We start from the raw sequence: 25,279 nt of genomic DNA, 5'->3' as shown, positions 1-25,279 counted from the left end.
TTGATTAGTTATGAACATACAGAGAACATTTAACTTTCACTAACTCTAAAAAGGGTTTCCCTATCTCAATCAACAATGCTAAGGTATTTGTCAAGATGTCTGTATAAATCAATAGTGAACTGTCCGGTGTCAAAAGCCTACTTTTGTCCCTCACACTTAACTAAACTAAATAGGGGAGTCAGGAAGTAGGGCCTCCTTCTTCCGGAGAGCAGATCACAGTTCCAGTTGTTAGGTGGAATCTTTACCTGAAGGAGGCACAAAACAAAGTTCCAGGTTCTAATGACAAAAAAAGTAACGTTCTGAATTCAAACTCAAAACGTAATGTTCCAGTTGAAACATCAACATTCCTCATTGCCCATAATTGCTTCTTCACTATTGGATTTGTGGGGAATCCCTCCCCTCTACAGGTTTCTGGCATTTAGTCTTTTTCTCCACACAAAGCTAGGGGGAATGCCGCCACCTTACCACTGGACTCTCTGTTCACTTGGTTTTAGGATGTCACAATGCCACGGAAAAGACTTGCTTCCCCTAGCTATCCTCGCCTTTGTTTTCACACTCATTTGGCTTAAACACTTACAGTTCACAACACCAGGGGGAATGACTCCCTTCTCCTGGCCTTTCTCGGCTTCAGTTTTATGCCTTACCTTCCCTGGCTTTTCTCAGGCTCTCTTTTACAATTCACAATACTGAGGGGAATATGTCCCTTCCCCTGGTCTTTCACAGGCTTAACAAGGCAGTTCTTGTGGATGCCAGATCCAAGAGTCTTTAGAAGCTCGTTCTGGGCAGATCTGGTTCACTACCCACCAGGTACTGCCACAAAGAAGATGAGCAGTGAGGTTTTTCTCCTCCTCAGGTTGCAGGGACCAGACCTGACTTTATCATTGAATCTTGTTCCCTTTTACCCAGTTCACTATCCTACTAGGTATTACAATAATTCCATGTTCTGTGCATTATTATTTCTGGGTCCCAGACCCTGGTAATGCAGTTTATCGTGTTCCCCTCTAAGACCCAGGCAACCAATGTACCTTATGGGTTTGTGCTGGATCCTATTGACTGCTCCCTTCCGTTGTCTCTGACAATTTACTCATTCTTCTCCTGATTTTGCAGAGCCTGCAGGGGGTCTGCAGTGTTTCTTGTAGGGTGGGCTGCATGAATCAATGTGACTCTCTTCCTGTAACGCTCACCTGGTTCCCACGGGGGCGCTGGTCTAGTCTGGATTGCTGTAACCTCTTCTAGCGTGATGCGCAGGACCCGGAACACCGATTGGACAGGACCTCCAAATCTGGCCCGTAGTAATATCCTTCTGCAGATGAGAAAGGGTATTAACAGTCTGCAGAATAGTGTGCTAGCTCCCCCCTTTCCTCCTTCGTTCCTCTCTAACTTCCTCCAAACCCCGGTTTAAGCTCACCTTATGGTTTGGAAGGATGAACTCTCCATCCTGCTTCTGGTGAAGGGGCGCACGTTCGTCCAGTTACTTCACTGGTTTTCAGAATGGCGCTGGCAAAATCCACTTGACTTTCCTGAGCGATGCGCCGTAAGTATGAAAGTTCAAAGTTCAAGTGAGGCCCCCTTTATGTTGTCTTTCTAACCTGTGATCTGTCCTTTATTTCAGGTGCAGAATGAAGGCGATGCGTCGAGGGGTTAAACTGCCGAGGTGAGTAGTGATGAGGGCGATCCCTCTAAATGTCCTTATCATTCCCCAGAAATGTCTCTTGTCCTTTCCCCATAGGGGCCGGGGTACGGTACCTGCCAACGGGGCGGCGCCGACCCGAAATGTGGAAGAAAAGCCGGTAAGTATTATGGCTGTTAATCAGGCTTTCCTTCTGTGTTCCTTCTGCTCACCTTTTGTTTCTTCCTCTCTCCCCTAGGTGCAGAGATGTGGCGTCCGATGCTGACAGCCGCGATGGAGCCGGGAGATGTCTCGAGGACAGGTGAGCGAAGCGTGGCGCTGCAGCGAGCAACGCGATGCTTTTAAATGGAGGTCTTTCTTCAGGGATGCTGGCGAGAAGATTCCGGATGCAGGTAAGAAGTTTGAAATATTCCTTGGTTTTCACCTTTCTCTTCTCTTCCTTCCTTGCAGGTCTTCCAGGTTCGAGGCGGGCGTGGCTGGAGTCCAGGAGCAGGAGCAGACACGGTGAGCGTTAAGCTGCAGGAAGCAGAACAACGCGAAGCATGAGCTGCTGTCTGGGCGTGGCTTAAATAGCCTCCAAAGAAGTCCCAGGTATGTATCCTTCCCCAACTAGGTATGTATCCTTCCCTGGCCACGCCCGAGTGAACAAATAGTCCCTATGAAAAAATAGTCCCTTTCAGGTCTCAGGGAGGCCTGAAGCGTGCAGCATGGTCTGCATCAGTTAAGTGCACAAAACAGCTCCCATTATGAGCCTGGCGCCTATGGCGCCAGGACTGATGTCCAACATGAGCCTGGCGCCAAAGGCGCCAGGACTGAGTCCAAAGAGCCCCTATAAGGGGCCACTGGGCTTTTACCCGAGGGCATGATGCCTGCTTCCGGGGGTGCTGGGCCTGGCCTGGTGCTCCGGGGGTAGGCATCATGACACTTCCAGAACACGATCATCCTTCCTTCCTAGTGTGCCTGTACACAGCGGGCCGGGTATGGACACCTGGATTCTCTCTCTCACGTCCCAGCCAGTAGCTGTGTCTGCTTACCAAGCAGTCATCCTCCTCATTTATGGTACCTGCAGGGATGATCTGACTCTCATGTGAGTCCTCCTTTACTTTGTATGTGTACTGGATGAAGTCATCTGAACTAATCTTTCCAATTCCCTGGAGGGCTCAGCATGCTTCTGCATCTCCTCCTCATCTGAGTGCATCCTTTGGGGGTGTTAGTGCAGTCAGCTCTACTCATCCTCGTTTTAGTGACTGCTGCCTCATCAACCTTGCAGACATACATGGGAGAGCGTACCATGAATATGTGTGGCATGGGACAAGGGGAGGTGGAGGAGGTGAGCCTCGTAAACTGAGGGCAGGTACTTTAAGTGGGTAGAGGGTGAGGGGTGTTGTATCGCTTTCCCCCGAGATGTCCTCTCTCATCCTCAGAGGGAGAGTCTCTCCTCATGACATCCTTCCACTGAGTACCACCCCCAGAGGGACTATCAGGTAGAAGCCTCAGCTCCCTGGCTCTCCCTCGGGGAGAAGTGGCACCATCTAGGGATTTGTCACAGATAACAACAATCCCCCTCAATTACCTTGGATTATTTAGGTCTATCTTATTAAGATTCCTTCCACTTCTTCACAATGTCATTGGCAAGATTTACATTTTCATTTGAGGTTTCATCATTTTTTAGGGAATCAAGATTGCCCAGCTAAACTTCCTTCACTCCCCTAAAATTAAGTGGGATTTCCAAATGTGTTGCTTTTGTAACTAACTATGGCCTTTGTAGGTCTTCATTTATTAATTCACTGTCAGTCTATTATGCATTGTGAACCGGTTGATAACCCCAGTCTCTGACTACCCCCGCAAAAACACGGGGAATGCCTCTTTGACTAAGTTTGCACACCAACAACTGTTTTCTGTGGATGCATGGTTAGGTTCCAATTTAAATAAGTCATCTCTTTGATTTGAATATGATGAGAAATCAAGGTACTTTTCACATTAAAAATACTACAACATTCTAATTCTGATCATTCATTTAACTATAGTTGATTGAATGCTCTCTCGCTGCTCAGGAAAAGGCTATTTAAATTCTTTTGTGAACCAGCCCCCCACCCCCTTTTCTCTGATTTCCCTTTCAGTGCTATTTCCTCTGTGAAATTACTGATAAAGAATTATTGAGGAAATATCTCAAATCACAATGGGGTTTTCATATACTCACTTCTAAAGTATTTTTTTAAAGCACAGAACCAGCTTGGAACCGCACAGCATCCAGGTATTTCACCAAAGCCAGCAAGGCTCATTTGGTCTCTGATACAGCATTCTCAGGGAAAAAAAAGTCCACTTCAGATGAAGTCTGCTTGAGGTTTCCTCTTGGACAATGCCCTTGTTCTCTCTTCTCCCAAAATATTATCCCAGTCCAGCAACCCTCCATTCAGAAACCGGTTCCTCTATGCAGACCTGCAGTATACTAGAGCCCGCCCTCTATGTAGTGTGGGTTCCTACTTATAGAGACGTTAAAGGAACCGGTGCAATGTCATATGACATCACAATTTCTGATTGCTCAAATGGGGCCAGATTACAGAAACTTTACAATGGTGAAACTGAAAATGTGCAAGGTATTAGCTCTAGTGCAAAAATAAAATACCTGGGCCATATAAGAAACCCATTGCACCATGGCAAGTGCAATTTTGCATGATGTTAGCAGTAGGGCAACATTTAACCTGGGACAACAAAAAAAACTATTCCTTCACTGCATTTCTGCACCAGGGAAAAGTGTGCACTAGTGCTGAAATGAGATGATATTAGCACTGGACCAAACTTTGCCTGGTGCAAAATGCATTGAAAGTATATATTTTTGCAATATGGCAATTTTTGTCCCAGTGCTAAAACCATGCAAAATTGCACTTGTCACTGAGCAGCAGTATTTTTAATATGACCCATATGCACGAATCTGGCCCCAGGTTTACACTCCCAGAAAAAAAAAACACCCTTTAATTTAAGAGGAACACAATATACTGGACCTACAGCATAGAGGGTGTTCAGAACAACTTGGATTCACATTAATATTTCACCCATAACGCCTGACAATAATGGATCCTATCAATGAGATGTGGAATCTTAGATTCCCCTAACCCTACTGAATTCAGTGATATGTCATATGTCACATGTACACATGAGATACAAATTGAGAATGTTATGAGATACACATTGATAACTGCTGTTCTCTTCATGTAAAATGTATTCTGTAAATTATGTTACTTTATTTGCCACTGTACCTTACAAAACCCTATGTAAGAAATGTGCCTGGATGCTCAGAGACTGGGAGCGCTATAGAAATAAATAAATAAATACACGTTTTAAAATGTACATGATTTTATTAATGATGAATAAATATTCATATTTCATGTTTGGTTTCTTCTTTCATGGATGGCTTCCTTTAAACATTAAATGTTGCCACATAAAATGGTGAGCTTCTTTCTTTCCTCATATTTTGGTTTAAGTATATGGTCAATATAATTAGTTGACAGCGCACCCTCTTTTGATTCACATTAGCGTGCATGTTGGAAATGTCCTGGCTTGGGCTCATCAATGCCTGCATCCCCTTGTTCTCCTTCACCATCTATGGTATCAGCAAAGAAGAGGTGACTGAGTCTCAACTGAGAATCAGGGACAGAGCATGATCTTTGCCATGTTCTGAATTGTTTCCAAAGAAATAATTGTTGCAGAATATCCAGGAATCACCTAGTGTTCATTATCTGTGGATTTCTCTCCTTTCCGATGTGGTGGTGTCATTTTTTTTCCATTTGTTGCCTTAGATGTTAGGGCTCAACATGTTCCTCCTCCCGAATTTCATCCTCTATCCCTGAATGTAAGTGCAACAATAGTGCATGCACAATTTAATTTCTGCCCAATACTCTAGATTCGCTTGAAACAAATGCCAATGTTCATTGCAGAGTAAGATACCTGTGACTACTGATTGAAAGCTGAACCGGCACACAGACCCACACACTATCATAGATGTTGTGATGCTTGCAGTGACTGCTGTAGTAGGTGAAACATTCTCCAAAATGTTCCTTCCCATCTTCTGCCCAATGTCATACAATGTCTGTCGAAAAGGTAAAACAAAGAAAACCCAGGGCTAAAATATTAAATTTAGCCACACTGCCTTCATGATGTAAATCCGAACCAATCAGTTCTGAAAAAGGAATAATGGCAGATACCAGTGCTATTTTGCCAGTGGTATTAGTGGCCATTTCCATGTACCCCTGATTTGGCGGTGCGGTAAAAGTGGTGGACAATTCCATTACTGGCATTTTTAATGCATACTGCCCAACTGGTAAAGAGGCCCTATTTCCCTTTTTTGTTCTATCCAATAATGTCTCTGTGATAACTGTTCAATATGGATTCTTTCGAAAACAAGCTTGAGTTTGCACATTTTTTAATCCTGTAGCCAAGGTTGGTCATTTAATGTTAGGATTTAGCCCAATTTGAGGCATGCTTTGTCAAAATGACAAGCATGAATGCAACTTTAGATTAATCAGTCTGACACTCTGTGTTTAAAAAAAAAGGTTTCTTACATTGTGCAGAAGGTCTTTGGGTCAACTAAAAAAAACGTTGGCCGTATCAAAAGCAGGCATGGTCATCATTCGTTCTCCACCCACTGTAGAAATACGTCCTGTGATCTTAGCGAATACCACTTTCACCTTTTCTGACCAGGAAGTCCTTACCTCCGCGTTTAATCCTCCCATAACCTAAGCCGTTGCAAGGAGGGCATTTAAGTCTTCATCTATCCTGATGGCCAGCAAACTGTTTTGTCTGCAAGTCCAAACATGTATAGCTATTGATGATTGAGGCAAAGCCCCTAGATTCTAAGAGTTCCTTTAGAACAACACACGCATGCAAGCATAGAACACACACAGCAATGATGGGAGAAAAAACAGAAATAAATGGTATTTGCCCAGCAGCCCTGAAAGCGTAAACGGCATGATATAAATATAGGACACAATGTCTACAAAACAACAACATTTCAATATGCCCCGCAAAGGACAAAGACCCTCAATCCTCACGTGAATGGTGCCCAGCTGTAACTTCACAACAGAGGCAACCAAGCCTGAGTCAAGAGGCAAACAGTAATGAAAAGATACGTGGGAACTAGCCAAAGAGGTAGGAAAGGGGCGAAAGGGGGAGGAATGGGGAGCATGGCCTGGGGCACAACACCCTACAAAAATGAACAAGGATGCAGAAGCCTTAAGAACCCACAGCAGTGCAGAACAAAATCAATTCCTTGTTTGTTTATCACATATTTTAACTTTCCTTACACACCTTGCCTGGGAGTGGCTGCTTACCAAACTTGAGTGCCATCTTGGAATGCAGTTGCTTTGTATGATGCTCAAGCTGAATGGACAATGTGGTAAATATGGGAGGAATGTAATTGATCTGCAACAAATCATGGAGCAATATAACATAACATCAGGGAAATATGTGAGTGATTTAAGTGACATTGCCAATCCGGCATAATGTGATGTGGCATTGGATAGCTATGTGGAAGTATGAGTGACATAGCACAAAGCCATCCTCAAATTCCTACTTCAAACTAAACCCCTACAATTCTGAATTCGCCCTCATTGGTCCCCTGGCCAACCAACAACTCGTGTAAAGAATTGCTGGACAAAATGTTCATGGGAGTATTCATCCTGCAGCTTTCAAACTCAGACACAGCTCTGGTCTTCATTGTTGGTTATAGCCTTTTCCTTCCAAAATCACATAGCCAAAAAAGTGAAAAAAACCTAGCCACAAATCTTAACACACCTAAAAATCAACCCCTTCATCCATTAATTTTGCACGGTGGTCCAAGTCATCAAGATATCACACATCAATGGAGGAAAGGCAGCACACGCATGGGTTTTTGAACACTGATATCATAATTCCATAGAGACATAGTAGTTGTGTCTGTACTGTCCCCAGGAAATTGTGATTCCAGTTCTGTTAATGCCATGCTGGTAGCGACAATGTAACACAAATAGTGTGCTGTTGCGAAATTATGTTTTACTGAGACAACACTTGTGCAGCTTTGTTGAGACTGGCTCCATGAATTTTGCAGGCAATATAGAGGCCATCATGATAATGACTTATTACTGCAGCAATATTGGCATAACATTGACGATGCTGGAATTGTGTTTATCTAGGTTCAATGTAGATTCCAGCAAGGTAATTGGTTTTACTGTGGCAAGTGAGACATTTCAATGTTTGGACATGTACCATCATTTTTCTGAGGACAACATTGATTGCCTCTTGTATGAGAGTCTGTTTTACAGTAACAACATTGACATGGATTTTTTGGGAATCAAATTAGCATTTTCCGGGGGGAATTGTACTTGTTTTAACATTGCCCCAGACAATTCGAACATCAGTTTAAAAATGTACTGCAATTTATCCCCACTGAAAAATATCACCGGCTGCTGTGATGGTGTGTCTTGTTATAGAAAGCCTGTAAGTTTGTATTCAGAATGTCATCATTAATTTGCGCTGCAATTTAGGTGCCAGAATAATGTGGTGTACTATGGCAGGGTACCCAGTCAATATATCGAATACATTACAGAGTGGTACATTTCAGATCAGACCATAATACCGAAAAACACTGAAAATATTAAATAAATATATAAAGGGTAGTGGGGTTAAGGGGTTAAAATAGGCCGGGATGGGGTTTGGGTGGCGTTATAATGGTAAATAAACAGGGGGCTAGGGAGGGGACCCCTTACAAATATACAAAAAAGTCTGTGTTGAGATGTACCACTCTAATGTCCGTCGTTAAAATCACATATATCCTATGGCAGCACTGGCATGACTTGGCATGACCTTTTTTATAAATAGGCATCAGATTTTTAGAGACAGCAATGTAGATGAGCCCATGATAATATGGTTTATTGTGTCATGTAAATGCAGCCACTTTAAACAATTTCCAGTTGTCATGGCTAGTAATGCTAATGGAGCAAATGCATTTTGAGATATTGTACACTATGCCAAGGCTTTAGATTTCTTTCTGCTGATCAAAATCAACGTTAAATCTGTACTTCTTAAATATGTGTTAACACACTCAAAAATTATTTTGTTTATAAATTATAACGTTTAGCATTTCCAGATCCTACCTTATTATCCAACGGCAAACGTTCATTGAGCTCTGAGGTTTGGTGTTTCTTGATTGAAAAGAACCAGACACGCCAGTCAATAGAAACTGATTATCACAAGATGTAGCTGTAACAACAAATAAATCATTCCTTGAGTGAAATAGATGCGGTGAAAGGGAATGTGTTTCAAGTCTATAACAACTTTACGTATGTTTAAATACAATAGTGTGTAAGAGTGGTAAACACTAAAACAATACAGTTATTGACAACAAGAAGTGATTACCATACACATACAACCTGATGTTTCATGGAAATGTGTTATGTATGCTAATGACAATGTGTAGTTTCCATTACATCCCAAAGATGAAGAACCTCACTCATTTTTCAGATCCACGTGTGTTTAAGCAATGAATATAGGCTAAATGTTGTTATTATCTCCTAATATTCTGTGGTGAGGATGTCACTGTAGATAGTTTTAAAAGGTAGGTTCCTATCTGAACTACAATGGACATTTCTTGATGCGATCCAGCAAGGACCTCTTTGTCCATTCTTTGGGTTGGACTTAAAGGGCCTGATTCTGAAAATAAACTGGCATCTAAAAAGATGGCCATGAATGTGCGTTTTTAGATGCCTGATCTTAGGAAATAATGAGGTCACCTTATTCTCAAACATGACTTGTACAATTCCAGTTGGCTTTTTGCCAGCAGAAATGGCATGGTCGTCAGCCTCACATGAGGGCCTGAAACATAATTCACACTGGTAGATCCTTCGAGAAAACAATGGTAATAAAACAGAGAGAGGAACATCCGTGTGCAAGTGGGGAGGACATATACTTCTGGTGTAAGGCGGAAGCAATACTTCAAGAAAAATAAAAACATTGCAGAATGTAGTTGAGGAAGAATGGTTGAAACTGTTCTTGTCTCAGACAGAAAGCAAAACCGTACCGTAAGACAAAGTAACCAGACGTAACATATTATTTCATACTTTTAAATCAGACAAGAAAAAAACAGGGTCGCTGACTTGTCTTTGTTTTTTTATGCATTAATGTGCTTTTTTACTTTTCTATGTGGTTGATTAGGGTTTCTTACTCTATATAGACCGAATTGTCCATTTTAGCTGAAACAATACACGCAGATCATTATGGGAAAAGCAATGATAGACACTCCCAGAACTCCCCCTTACTTATGCATATTAAGTAGCTTTGGATTTTCACCCTAAATTACTAGGGTAATCAAGACGTGGAACACTTGCTCACTGTTCTTAGAGAGGCACAGCTCCACCTCACTGACAGGCCAAATCAAGCTGAAACACGTGTCTGGGGTTGCTTCTGGTAGTCTTGTTCAGAAGAGTATTGCCTGGCATTTTGGTGCTGGACAAAGGGCCTCATTCCGACCCAGGCGGTAAGTTACCGCCTGGGTCGTACCTTTACCACCATGGCGTAAACTACGTTTACGCCATGGTGGTTGGCGCACTTACCGCCCCATTCTGAGGTTGGCGGGGCGGTAAGTCCCCAATCCCCATTTACCCTTCCCCATTCCCATTTTTGCCCCATAGGGCATAATGGGAGTGGGGAAGGCGTTAATTACGCCACCGTAAATTACGGTGGCGTAATTAACAACAAGGTCCCTTAGCGCCATGGATTTTAACACCTGCTAAAAGCAGGTGTTAAATCCTCCATGGCGCTAAGGGACCTCGGAATCAGGCGGTAAGGGTCGGCGCTGTTTACGCTGCCGTAAACCCCTTACCGCCTGGGTCGGAATGAGGCCCAAAGACTGATATGTAGTGGACGTTTCTCTTCTGTGAAAGGATGGTGAGCTAAAGACTATGGTTGTGACTCAAACCCAGTGGTCGAAGTGGGCGGGAGCGATTGGGAGCTGTACTCCTCTACCTTTTTCTTTTACCTTTTATTGTTCCTATACTTTTATTTTAAAAAGAAACTTTTAAGAAATGGTTTACATTTAAAATAAAAATGTATGAAGAATTTTAAACTTGCACTTTAGTGCAATGCACTTGCCATTCCCTTAAAGAGCAGGTGTGTTTGTTTCGGGGTTTGGGTTGCGCGTGGTGATGGGGTTTGCTAGGATGCAGACAGGCCAGCAGGGAGTATAGTTCCACTACTTCTTGTCATACCTTGAGCACTGCTCAAACCTGGGATATAGGTCGGTCAAGAGTAACTCCCAGAAAACCCCTTACTTATGGGAACAGCAATGAACTACTAAAATGACCATATGCTGGAAAATGCTTGAACATAATGGACCTGATTCACACAGCATTTTCCAGTGTGATTGTGCCACTATAAAATGCTTCTGTGAATCAGGCCCAATGTATGCAATTCTTCTTTCACTACAAACTAATTAAGATCCCGTTTACCTTTATTGTTTATTTATTCTTAATGATGTGATGTATTTTATATAAAATTCCCCATAAAATGACACAGGAAGTTTTTATAGAGTGTTGATAAAAGACACAAGAATAAATGTTCAACACGGTTGTTGGAAATGAGGGAGAAAGTAAGAAAGGTGGCATGAGCAGTTTCCCCAGTCTTTATAGGACGAAGGATTGAGTAAGATGGGGAAGATGCATAGGCGTAGGTCACCCATCAAGAATATGATATGATATGATATGGCATTTATAACGCGTCTATACACAAGTGTTTCAAGGCGTGAATTTTACTTTTACGTGAATGATGAATAAGGAAGGTGAACAGGATTTCAGGATGAAAAGGAAAGCTGCAGGATGGATTTGGAGAGGGTGAACATATACACATCGACTTTTAGGTCAATTGAATAACAAAAATACAGAGTTGAATTATGCAAGATCAACTTCAACTATTCTTTCTTTGGAAGACCAAATTTTGGAGTTTGATTTTTGAGCATGCGGTAGAACCAAATTATTCACAAATATGGGTGTAGTGCGTGGAACCTAAGGGCATCCTCACATCTACTATTCTTGGGTCCTCTTCTCAGGTGGCCAGGGAAAGGCCATCACTTTTGGATCCTGACCCTGGGGGTGGAAAACTAAAGGAGGATCACCTGTGTAGAGGATCCTTGGAGATTGGGGACAAGATGTTCTCAAGTAAGACACGGTATTCAGCATTTTCCTTTCATGAAGAGCCCTCTATCCCAGAGGCAGTTATGGGATATTGCTATCCCTATCCCACTGACCAAGAAAATGAGAGGGGTTAAGGGTAAGTTAGCTGAGACATGGTATCCCCTTTTCCTGTTGAAGACCAACCTAACCCTCCTCCAGCCGTTGTAAGCTATTGTAAAACCTCTCCCCTTTTTTCCCCACCCATTATCTCTGAAAGTACTCGGACGAGGAAGAGGGAACTAGGAGTGATGAACACGAACACCTCACTTTACCACTCTAGTACTAGGACAAAGAAGATGCATGTATAGTGCTTTAAAAGTCAGACATGTCCTTTTAATTATGGTCAGACAAGCCCAATTGAAAATCCACACCTGCAAACCGTCAAGGGGTTGCAGGTGTATACATGGAGACCAAAGGAGCAGCAGAGAAAGCAACAGGAAGGCCTGTGTGGGAGAGACCAGCAGGAGACCCGTGTTGTGAGGATGCAGCCGTGGTGGGACCTTAGAGGAAGCCAAGATGCTGGCCGATGTTCCAGAGGATCGATGGAGCCCGGGGCAAGCTGACCTGTGAAGCTGGGACCATCCATGTTGGAGAGAAAGCAGCTGGAGCTGTGAACTTGGAAAGAAGAAGAATGGACTCTGTACATGTCTGTGCCGAAGCAACAGAGCCACAGGTGTGTGGAGGACAGCATCCGGAATGCGACCGAGGCTCGCAGAGGCTGGGCCGCTGACCTGAGATGCAGAAGAGGAGAAGGGGAGCCACCGGAGAGGGACGCTGAGGACCAGTGAGTGTCGGGGAAAGTCACTCAGCACTGGGGCGCTCCTAGCGGGCTTCCCATCGGCAATCAAGTGCTATATAAATTGTATTGAATACCAAATTGAATGAAAATGTGAAGAAAAAAAACGCTGAAGTACATTTGTTGAATACGGAATTGAATGAAACTTTGAAACAAAGTTGAAGTACATTTATTGAATACTGAACTGGATCAAACTTTGAAAAAAAGCTGAATTAGGTATATTGAATATCTAACTGAATGATAACTTTGAAACTGAGCTAAAGTAAGCTTATTGTATACAGAACTGAATAAAATATTATGGGCAAAGCTAATAACGGATGAAGACTGAAAGTGAAAGTGCCCATTTGCAAGCATTTTAATGAAAAGAGTGCAAGCGTGAAAGAATGCAATCGAAATGTGGGGCATGGAAAAGACCACAATAAAGTGAACTTTATAAATGGGTACAGTATGGCAAAGCCAAGCACTGGCAGGAAGTGTGGAACACGTTATGACAAAGCCAAAAGTCTAACCAGGAGAAACCAGGAGAGTGTGAAACTGGACATAGCATGAAGAAGCCCTAAACGAGAAATTAAGTGAATGTGAATCTGTACACAGGGACAACTAAAGAAGAACCTATGTGGGATGGATAGCCTAGGGTTCCTGGTTGCATGACCTGTGATGGGTGGACCATGTGGTTTGACAACTGCGCTTAGACCAGTGAGCCCTACGTGGTGAAATTCAAAGACGTTGTGAAATAAACCAAGAAGGAGCACTGTGAGAGAACTCGTAATGCAAGCCAGAAGGAGGGTCAAGTGGACCAAGATTTGTGTTGAACTTTAAAAGAGTAAAACCAGCACGAGTAGCTAGGTTGAAATCTTGGGGAAGGGAACCCTGAGATTTGATGAACTGCAAATATTGTCTTGAGGATGGAGTCTCAAGATCACTTAATGTGTGAACTGTGTTGCATTAAACTAGGACGAGGGAACCTGAGAATTGTGAGGAACTATATTACCTTGAACTTGGGTAAGTTAATCCTGAGACTTTTTTGTGGAACTTGGGGAAGGGGAGGTGAAGAGGAAGCTAAGCGCTGGAAGAAGCTCAGAAGTTAGCAGTCGCCATAGTGAATGTGAATGATAGGCAGCTGCGTTCCACTACTTTTATTTGTTACTGTTAACAGCTCCACTACATTTTGCAACCATTTTTCGCCATTCTGGAACTGTTGTGAAATTAAAGCACACTTCTATATTTTACCAATGGATTTCAGTTACATCTAAACTGAAATCCGTTTCAAGTGTATTGGCTGTCAACCAGCATGACTGCAACCCTTGAAAAATGTGATGCACGTTGCTCCCTTCCTTCCTACTCTGTCACCCGGCGGAGTCACATATCCACTACTTTTTTGGTACACTTCTATCACTGGAACTTTGTCTTGATCACCATTCCTTTTATTATTGACAATCCGTACATTGATTAGATATAGTTGTGAGGGCAAGGACAGATAGACTTGTAAGTTGAACTCTTCGACTCAGACATTCTTTTGTTCAGGTATGAAAATATCACCTTTGCATAGGGAGAAAGTTATGCCTTCTACCATCCTGACATTTGATTTAATAAACCCTTTTCTTTTGAACTTGAATCTGTTGTCTGTGGGCCTCATTACACGGATGGCGGTGAACCATGGCTCTATTAGCGCCATGGTTCATGCCGGTAAAATACCGGCACCGCCTTGGTGGAAAGAGGAATTACCTCCCTATTCCAAGGTTGGCGGGGCGGTAATTCCGCCTTCCACCTTTGCCCTTCCCCAATGCCCCATAGGGCATAATGGGAATGGGGAAGGCGCTAATTACGGTACCGCAAATTGTGGTACCGTAAATAGCACCAAAGTCCCTTTGCGGGTTGGTTTTTAACGCCTGCAAAAAGCAGGCATTAAATTCCCCAACCCGCAAAGGGACCTCGTAGTAAGGCGGTAAGGATTTACCGGTACCGGTATTTTACCGGTACCGGTAAATCCTTACCGCCATCCGTGTAATGAGGCCCTGTGTCTTGTTTCATGATGCCTTCAAAGTATGCAGTGTCAATGATCCTACTAAGATTTATATTCATGTGTATTGTACTCAATATGTTTGAGGATGTCTGTTGAATTAATTTTTAGAGGGAAGGTTTAAATGATTCAGATTCCACAAAGGAGAAATCCTTTAATCAAGAAAAATATATATTAACTCTAAGACAAATATTGTTTTGAAAAACATATTACTTTGGACCTAGTAATTCATGAAAATTAAAAGATGCAGAACAATAATATTCAATCTCATTACTGTGTCCCTGCTATTGTCCAAAAGATATCCGTGGTAGGGGCTCAATTGTTTCTAATGTTTATCTTTGGAGTATTTAATTTAGTTGGGAATATTTGCTTGGTTTTAGAGAGTAAAAGTCTTGGCTTTAAAGAATATCTTTACAGCTGAGCAGCATATGTGAACATGCTTATGGTAGAGGCTGTGATTGCAGGCTGCCAGAGTGTCTTTGTGAGGATGAACTGCTCCAACTCAAATGATGGCTTAAAAGTGGTGAGTTTGAGCCATTTTTCTTTGTCAACATGTCAATGGTACCATATTGTCTGGGGTCTTTGAGGCTACATCTTGCAAGAAATTACACATTTGCAGGATCTGTTATGGATTACAGAAGTGGGGGATAGCACTACATGGTGCTTGTGAAGATAAGTGGCATTCCTGAAAATTCTGGTATAGCCTCTTTGCATTTCCTGTGACAGTGTTGATAAGCAGTGCAAGGAATTCAGGAATGAGAAAAGGGCACAGAGGACTCATGTTTTGGTTATACACATTTATCAAATGATAAAGGGGCTTGAAAATGCCTCACTATCCTTAATCTAGGAAGAGTTTCCATACCTCAACCGAAACTAATGGGTCTGTCCTTTGCCAAGATGGCCAATGCAAAAATATATCCTGTGTCTGAAATCCTATCCTGGCACCCACTCTCTAAAATGAAATCTAAGGTGCGAAGGATATTGTCTCTGGTTCTCATAATGCACAATTGTTCAAATCCAACACAAGAGTAGAAATCCAACCAGAAAGATCTAAGTGGACAATGTTCATAGTTCTAGGGAATGGATATCTTCCCCAGATTCCTTATCTCCAAAAACAAAGAGTTCATACAAAGAATATGCAGGTTCCTTGTAACCCAAGATAATAACTCCCTCCTCTTGGTGGGTTAACTGGTCCTGAGGAAATGGCACCCTTACCCATGTTTCTCTTCACGTTTAAGACAGTTAAAAATTCTAAGGGCATATGTCTTTTTTGAGACTCACTTTTTGCTGTATTACAATTTGGGTGTGGTTCCCAGACTTGTAGGTCACCTGGTATACTTTCCTGCCAGGCTCTTTTCCACATGTACAACAGTTCACAATCTTAAAGACCACTTAGAGGAATGGGGCGGCGCTTTGAAGCTAAGTAGGGTCAGTTCTGGTTACTGCATTGATGGGAAACCGAATGGACATCTGAATTAATAACTTTTTAAAACAAAATGTGCTACTGTCTGTCCTTGAAGGTTTTGCACTCAGAGAAAATGTTTTACCTTTTGCTGGATCCTTCCTCGCTTTGAAACTAAGCAGTGTAGGTCCCGGTTACTGCATGGATGGCAAACAGACTACGGTCCTGAATATCTCATAAAACAGAAAGAAATGTAATAAAAATAAAATCACATTCATGCTGAACTCTGCTATCAGAAAACCCTGGCCTGTAGGAATTCAAGACATAGCACTTAACCAATTTGCTACAATAATGTCATTCTTTAGATTTTCACAAGTTTCATACCTAGCTTTTTTATCATTGAACATATTAAATTATAGGCTAAGTATGAAATGTGTGCCCCATGAAGCACCTAGCCATTGTGGCCTAATGGTTGAAGGCTGGGCCTTGTACACTGGCAGACCAGCGAGTTTGCCGGTAATGGTATTCCCCATTCCCCATTGAGCCCATTCTGGAATGCCCCATTCCCCGTTGGGCTCAATGGGGAAATTTCGCACTCATACCGCTGGTGGATTTCCCGCCGGCGGTATGAGTGCGAATTTTCAGCGGATTTCCCCCCAGCTCAGAGCTGGGGCGAAATCCGCTGAAGCCCTGATTTGGCGGACCCTTAAATCCGGCGGTAATCGCACTACCGCTGGATTTAAGGGTTACTGCCAAAGTCATGATGAGGCCCATATTCTGATCTTGAATCAACTGTAAAATTTGTATATTCTATGTGTTGCTGTAATAGTCATCTTTTTGTATTATTCTGTAAATACATACTGTATATTGCTGTGTATATATCTTTGCTCCTATGACTTGTAATATTTTGTATTTGCTAATTGTATTACATTTCTGTGACTGACTTGTATGGTGATCTGTAACCCACGATCGGTACCCAAGTAAAGCGCCCAGATACCTTTGGGTTAGACGCGCTATTTAAGAAAATAAACTAAACTAAACTAAACATGTAATGGCCCATGAACAGCAGTACCCTTCTGCCTACATCTGTGGAATGCCCCTCAAACAATTAGCACGTGTGACTAGCAAGCCAATATACAAGAATGCATAGCATGTCATTTGCAGGGTCTCAGCCAACTCACGATAAGCCAGAGGAGGAGGAGGGTGAAGGCTCATGGATGACCGATGGCCAGGCTTCTAAATGGACAACCTCACCCACCACTTAAGGGCCAACCTATGGGAAGGGCAGGCATATGGGATGCCAGGGTCCAGCAGCACCACACCTGCCAGTGCAGACACTGCACCCATTCAACCACACATGACAACCCCAACTGCTCCCCGACAGCCAGCCAAAGTGGTCATGACCGGTGATCCAGCTGCTGGCAGGCGTGCAGAAGCCACTGTGGTTTCACCCACCTGACATACCTATGACACACCCTGATCATCTGAGGCAGACCTGGACACACCATCCCCGTGTTCACCTTATTGCAGTCCTAGCCCTTCCCATAGCCCTCAACCCCTTCCCCAGGCCACACTGGATGCCACCCTCATGCAGAGCTGTGAGGCGATAGAAAGGTGGCAGGTGAACCTGACAGCAATTGCTGACAAAGTCCCTCTATCTCCAGGCCAATACTGGATTACATCTAGGGTGCCACATGTTGGATTCTGTTGTCTATGGAGCATGACCAGGCTCAGGCAGCTGCTACATCTTCCGCCTTGACTGTCTACGGGGAGAGGGTATGTGAGTTGACATAAGGCATCTCAGTCTTTGCAGAGACCATGCAGCAGAACATGGAGCTTAAAATGCAACATATCCGGGAGCCAGGGTCAATAAATCCAGTTACTTTACCCCAATGGAGGGTTCATTGTCAAGCACATCAGGGTGCCATTCTGAGCATATTCTGTACCCAAAGCTGCTGGGGGAAACTAGTAAGTGGAAGAGGCCATGCAAGTGACTTTGACCTTGGTGATAGACGCAAGGGTGTGTTGGGGATGGTGTGTTGGGGAGGGTATTGTTGTGAGGGAGAGGGGAATGGTATGTTGGATATGGTGTTGTGGGGAAGGGGGATGGTGTGTTGGCAATATTGTTGAATGGAGGGGGGTTTGAACATTTTCACATTAAAACGTAGTTCACCCGGAGCAATGTCAGAGCATTCATTATTGTGTACTTGTGTTTAATCATTAATGCGACACTATATATACAGTGGTGCATGAAATGTAGGAAGAAATACGCAAAATTATTGTCCATGAGTTCCCAATGAACCATTCATCCTGGTCTGACCTCATCTGGACAGCTCATTTTCTGCCGGTGGCACATCAGTGCCAGAGTGTGAGCAGGGCTGGTTTTGCCAGGGTCTCGTCCAGATCGAGTCAGGGTGAGGCACTTCGGCTCAAGGCTTGGAAACAGCGAGATAGTCTTTCCATACACAGGTGTTTACCACATGCATACAAACCTTACTACTTTCAGGGCTACATTAACATACTTACTGGCTCTACATTGCGATGGAGGAATGGAAGCCAGTTTCCTCGTTCACGTGCCTACTAATTAATCCAAGGTCACTGGTTAAACATGCCACCAACATATCAGATTATACATTTGCTAAGCACCTTGACCTATATGCAATCACTGAGACCTGGCTGCATGAGGCAGCATGTCCTGCTCTGATGCTTGCCATACCCAGTGGGTATAATATTTTAAGAGTGGATCACTCACTAGGCCGTGGTGGGGGAATCACATTGATACACCGGGACTGAATTAAAATACATCTAGTACAATTGGGTGTGAGGAATGCATGTGACATCCTGTATACCAAGGTGCTAGTGAACCCTAACACAACTATTGACATTGAGCTTGTTTATCGCCCACGTATCGCGATGGAAGATTTTCCCATGCAGGTAGCAGACATTTTAGCCTCACATGTAAAGCCATCTATGAAAATGGTGATCCTAGGAGATTTTAATCTGGGACTACATGATGAATCTGACAAAATGACAACCAGTACAGAAGCACCGCTCACTAGCTTGGGGTTTCAGCAACACATTCTGACTGCAACCCATGTTAAGGGTAGAATGATCGACTGGCTGTCTGCTCTCAATGTCCTCATAGACAACACAAACGTAACTCCCTGCCCATGGTTAGACCATATGCGAATTCATTTTAATCTGGTCTGTGATTCACAATATAAGAAACTAAAACCAGAAAGAATAACTAGTACTTATAACAACATTCAACAACCTACCCAAGTGGCATTAGCCCCTTATTTGGAAGCCTCTCTGACTGAGTTGCCCAACCTGCTCACTGCAAATATGTTAGCTGGTGCATAACACACTATATTTAAGAATGCAGTAGACTCGATAGCACCTGAAAAAACAGGGCACACAGTGAAGAGGGAATCAAAAAGCAGACACTCTGCCGAAATTCAAAATTTTGAAATCAATAAGCGCAACACATTTTAGTGCTGGAAGATGGATATCTCTGAAATAAATAAAGTTAAGTATACACTGGCAGCCAAAGAACACAAAGAAGCTATCCTGAAGGAAAACTAAATCCGCATATGATCAACAAATTAAAAGTGCTGAATCTGACACTAAGGAACCTTTTAAAGTCCTAAGACAACTGGAGGACCCAGGTCCCCCCAAGCTTAATATCTTTAAAGACAAAAACTGGTGTACCGCCATTCAGAACGCCATGATTAAGAAAGTGAAAAGATACAGGAAGATGTTCAAAGTAAAAGGGTAATGCTAGGAAGGACTATTACAAAGGTCTGGCCGAAGTTAAGAAGAGTACTTTTGAGTTGTCATGATTTATGGAATGTGAAGTACTTACCTTAATAGACAGTCTCAAACTGACTTTTTGCAAAGGTGATGGGAGCCCCTCAAAAGTGGTTAAGTCATGTTCTCGGCAAGTATCTCTGATAATCACAAAACGTATAAACTCATCATTCCAGGAATGTGTGGTACCAACCATCATCAAGCAAATGTGGATTTCTTCACTAATAAAGAAGCTTTCACTGGAGCCCAATGTCCCATCCAACTATAGGCCAATTTCTAAAGCACCTTTTTTTGCTTAAAATGCTGGAACAAGCAGCTTATTTACAGGTACAAAGTTTTTTAGACAGTCATCGAATATTGGGGCAGAGGCAGTTTGGCTTCTATAAAGCTCATATTATGGCATCCACCAAATTGGACCTTAAGATGAATATGCTAGACATCTTAGAGCAAGGAGGCACAGCCCTTTTGATGCTTGATGACCTCTCAGTGGCCTTCAACCTGGTGGATCACACTAAGTTGATCGCCAGGCTCGGACAATCTGCTAATCTTTCAACCTCAGCAGCTAGCTGGGTGAAATCGTTTGTGAAAGACTGCACAGCCAGGATCTTTGCGGATTGCCACAAGGCGGATGACTTTGTGGAATCTTGCAGAGTTCCACAAGGCTCCTGTCTGCCACCGATCTTGTTCAACATCTTCATCATGTCACTTTTCGAACTATTGGACAATAAGGGAGTGCCATACACAAACTATGCGGATGATACTCGGTTTTTCATCCCACTTATAGGAGAGTACATCAGGGACACTCAGACAATCAACTCTGTTTACTCCATCATACAAATGTGGATGGTGGAGAATGATTTGACACTTAACGATGCAAAAATTGAGCTGATGATCATTGGCACAGCAGCACACTTGAAGAAACTCAGCCCGGTTATCAGAAGTTCCAGATAGCAAGTTGCACTATCGCTCCCCTTGCGAAAGTTAAGACACTGGGGGTAGTGTTTGACCAGGAACTAGGCATGAGGGCACATGTGAGTGGTCTGGAGAAAACCACTTCTTACTATTTATAGCTCATGGTACAGCTGAGACCATTCCTGTCATGAGAGAACTGTGCAACAATCTCCAGGTCAGTCATGGGAACTAAATTGGATTGTGACTCTAGCTTGCTGCAGGGAGCTAACTAGGGAGAAATAAGGTGACTGCAGATTTCTCAAAACAATGCTGGTAGAGTAGTGGAAGCCTGTGAAAGCAAGATCATATTTTAGCGGCTAGGTGAAGATTATATTGTCGATAATTCTGCCGACTCTAATTCCGGTGACTGTAATACAGCGACTGAATTACCATTGCAAGTATTACCGCTGGCTCATAATTCAGCAGAACAGTAAAAGTGGTGAGAATTCCATTACCGTAACTTTTAACATTTACTGCCAGACTCGTAATGACCCCTATTAACATGCAACTACATGGTCTCTGTGCAGCTACTGTTTCTGTTGCAGTCATAACAAAGTTCTTAGTAAGTCAGTCTATTTCGTCCATGGACATGTGTGGATCACAATAATTAATAGAAGGCATGGAACTGACTATTCTCAAATCTATAAATCATTTATGTTATTTTAGGAATGAGCAGGTGTAATGACATTATTTAGAAATAAAATTGTATTTAGTCTATAATGAATGTGTTCTTTATAGCAATTGATGCAGTAAAGCACGTGTAGTGGTTGGCAGTTAATATACCTCTCTTATTGTTGAGGGATAATTACAATTGTTTTAAGGTGTTTGGCACTCAGTTGTAATTCAAAGCAGTTTACTTTATATTGGGTCATTATACATTTTCTTGGAGAACAAAGTCCTAATATGTTAACCCTCAAATCCAGTGAAGACCTTTTTGTATTATTGGGTTGATTCCACCTTGGTTTTAATTAGGGTAGTATATTAGGGTAGTATAAATCCATGAAAGAATAACGAGGTGCAGAAGTTGCTGAAAGAGAGCACTTTATTGCACACAATTTGCATCCAGGAGGTCAGTCAGTCTTAAGTGACGAAAAGGCTGCGAACTCTCAACACACCCACATCGGGTTACAGATTTGAATAGACAGAAACACAACATTATAATAATATTCAGACATTAAGAGAATACAAATCCCCAATCCTCAATCTCTTACTCGCTCTCACCATTTGCAAACATAAAGATTGACATACACTGCCCCACTATATGGGTTAGTACGTTACATGTGCCATTTCTAAATCCATCTCCCTACAGATGATGTAATCGGGCAATTAGCAGAAGTGAAATTAGCTCCTTGTGACAACAATATTATATACACTAGCATCCTTTGCCATGACACCACACAGCTTGGCACTCCAGCCTGTTCCCAGGCCTTGCAACTTCCTCACTGTGAAATATGTTATGTGCAGCCCACATTGATATATGTTACGATCCCCATTGCTTAGCTAGACCAAGGACAGAAACTGTTAGTTTGCAGAATGTTTATCTTGTCTGGGAAAGAGAGAGATAAAGAGAAAGAGAGAGAGAAAATGAGAGAGAGTCAGAGAGAGAGAGAGAGAGAGAGAGAGAGAGAGAGAGAGCTCATTGAAAAACCACACCATAGAAATACCAACTTTTGAGAACTAATTTCTTGTATTATTCTGCTATGAGACTGCTCTTTTATGAACACAGCAGTCCTAAATCGTCACTACGTACTTCAACCAGATGCCTAATTAACAGCAGGGCACATCTTTTGCAACTACTGCTCTTCCGTTTGGTTAATACTAAAAACATATATTGTTATTCTGTATGTTTCACTTCGCCAGGAAAAACTTCATGGAAAAGGATAACAAGAACTTCATCTTTTGAAACAATATCTAATATGATCCATATTTGTGCTTCCTGTTCACCCAGTCACATCCTTGGCAACATTACAAGTTCTCTTGGATGCTGCAGAAACAAGGTCTAATCGAAAACGTGCACTAAAAAAGGAACCTACACATTTTGAGTATTGTTCTAGTCTGTATTTCCATTTACATTTAGGATGTAGCATTTGCATATGAACATTCCTCCCTCTAGTTAATTCATACACTACATGCCTGCTCTCTTTCATCTTGCCAAAGGAGTTTTTAGTACCCATATTTTACTGACACAAATCTCTGCAATATTCTGGCTGCAAGGTAAAAAATGACAATCTCCATCCACTAATCAGTCATTTTAAATGTCATTTGGACAATTAAAGGGAGATTCTGGTGGGTCACTTGGCTTCTCTATAATAGCCATGTGAAGCGTCTCCTACCCAGTCCATTCTTCTGTTTGTGTGTGAATATTTTTCAAAAGTGCATTGTCATTGACAGATTTCGGTGTGAGTGACAATATTGGCATTGTTTTAGACATGATCTTCGAGCCTCCCACAATCAATTGACAGGTGCAGAAAAGAAAAAGCAGCAAAACAATAACAGGAATAATCACCTTGAAAATATTAATCATCCCTGTGGGCACCCATAAAAACAATTACATGGCCCTATCATTTTCCTTCACCCCACCCTCTTTCTCCATTGTGGTGAGCAAATTGTATATTGCATGTATTGTCTGGGTAAGTGTTCCATTGACCGTGTTGTTGGAAGGTGTATAAGTACAGCAAAAATCACCCAGTTCTGCACACACACTACCTTCCATTGCAGCTAACAAATCCAAAACATAGCAGTTTTGTAGAGTGGTCAGCCTAATTGCTTTCAGTTCTACCCTTATGGCATTCAGTCCATGTTCGGTTTCCTTACCAAGCTGTATTAACTAACAACATGGAATCTGAAGCCAATTGGCATTGGCTGCTCTTCATACCGCAGGTATACAAATTGAGGCCAAATATATCTCTGCTTTGCTAAAAAACCTGTATTCATTGAGTATAGCATTGAGCTTGTTGCTTGAGTCCTGGGACCAGTAGTTGCTACACCAGTGGCATGGCAGGCTAAAAGACTGCTGGACCAACTGATGCATTAAGGGCACAGGATTTGGTGTGGGGTGCTTACTGATTGCTGTGATGTTACCCACTGCGATCACCAAAACGGGGCCGTGTATCATTGTCACTGAACATATTCCTTCCCAGTGTGGTGGTAATTGCAAAATAGCTGTCCCTCCACAGGTACAATAAATGTCCATGGGTGTTGCTGTACACGGTGGATGTCTGGGAGATCAATCATCTCATCACACTGCTTGTTAGGGCCCACAAAAATAGTGTGGTTGCCTCTGCAACACTAGGAAAATCATCTTTGTATCACAATATTTGTCCAGGGTTTATATTGATCGATCCACATCCAGCACCTAACATATTTTTACCAGACATAAAAACATGTTTAATGTATTTGTAGTAACACATTCCTCATGCTTTAAACCCAATAAGCCTGTTCGACCAATTCATTTTAAAATAGCACCTTTTTTCTGTGATCAAGGTTTTTTTCTGCAGTGAGGCAGCTTCTGTCCTATTTCATCAGAACACCGGAATGTGTTTGGTAACATAAAAACAACCCTATTCTTCCCTTCTCCATTTGTTCGATAGCTGATTATAACACGTTGAAAACTACTTATCTTCATAAACCGCAACATTAACATCTGCCCACTGTACTTGAAACTTGTGTCCCTGAATCCATCCTTGCACCCTACATAAGACCAAGTGCACTAAACACTGTGCCACCTCTGGTGGCATTACTTGCAGTATATAGAATCTGGAAGCGGCTGTTGCATGGGAGATCAATGAACAAACAAAACAAGGTTCACTCGATTTTTTCTTTCCCCCTCATGTAGCGGGACCACATGTTGTCATCGGCCATCCTTAAATCTACCTGGAGTAACACTTGTGTTACAAATATCCTTCCAAATTTTAGTCATGGTCCTAATTTTAATCATGGAAACTATAATATTTACTGGTGCCTTTGCAATGTTAATATCATTATTGGACTCTTCGCTAGAAAGAAACCATATGATTTCGACCATGAAGAAAGATATAGACATAAGACAAATGAGAAGGACAATGTAGGGCATATACATTATCATACTACCATACTACCATAGCCTTTGGAGGCTTTTGAGAAATATTATTATCGTCCACCCAAAATGACGTATTACTTTTAAAACAGTTAAATGAATGTCACTCTTCCTTTTATTCCCCTCTCCTTCCTGCTGCTCTTGAGGACGGAGGGGGCACTCTTCTCTTTCCTGACATCGCTGATGTGGATCCCTGGTCATTGTCCCACAACTTTGATGGCTGTGGTTGTGGCATAGATGACATTGTATGTTCCTTCAAACTTTGGCTCTTTCCACTTGCACACAAAGTTCTGTATTTACGCACAATCGCCTTTGAAGATCTGTAGTGGCGGTTGCTGTGATGATTCTTACAGTTGTGATGAGTTCAGCACTTTTTGGGCATGTTCCTTTTGGTGGTGC

At 42.4% G+C, this 25,279-nt stretch overlaps 1 protein-coding gene across 1 annotated transcript in view; it reads right to left on the bottom strand.

The window, feature by feature from the left end:
* The window catches only part of TMPRSS15 (transmembrane serine protease 15), a 1,663,368-nt gene that overhangs the window by 1,448,766 nt on the left and 189,323 nt on the right, over window positions 1-25,279 (bottom strand). Inside the window, 2 exon segments of the mRNA XM_069636234.1 lie at window positions 1,185-1,303; window positions 8,758-8,863. Of these exon segments, the coding sequence (XP_069492335.1) occupies window positions 1,185-1,303; window positions 8,758-8,863 (225 nt within the window).

The sequence above is a fragment of the Ambystoma mexicanum genome, chromosome 7p, assembly GCF_040938575.1.
Source record: "Ambystoma mexicanum isolate Mex_15411 chromosome 7p, UKY_AmexF1_1, whole genome shotgun sequence".
Lineage (NCBI taxonomy): Eukaryota > Metazoa > Chordata > Amphibia > Caudata > Ambystomatidae > Ambystoma > Ambystoma mexicanum.
This window is presented reverse-complemented; position numbering and strand designations above follow the sequence as displayed.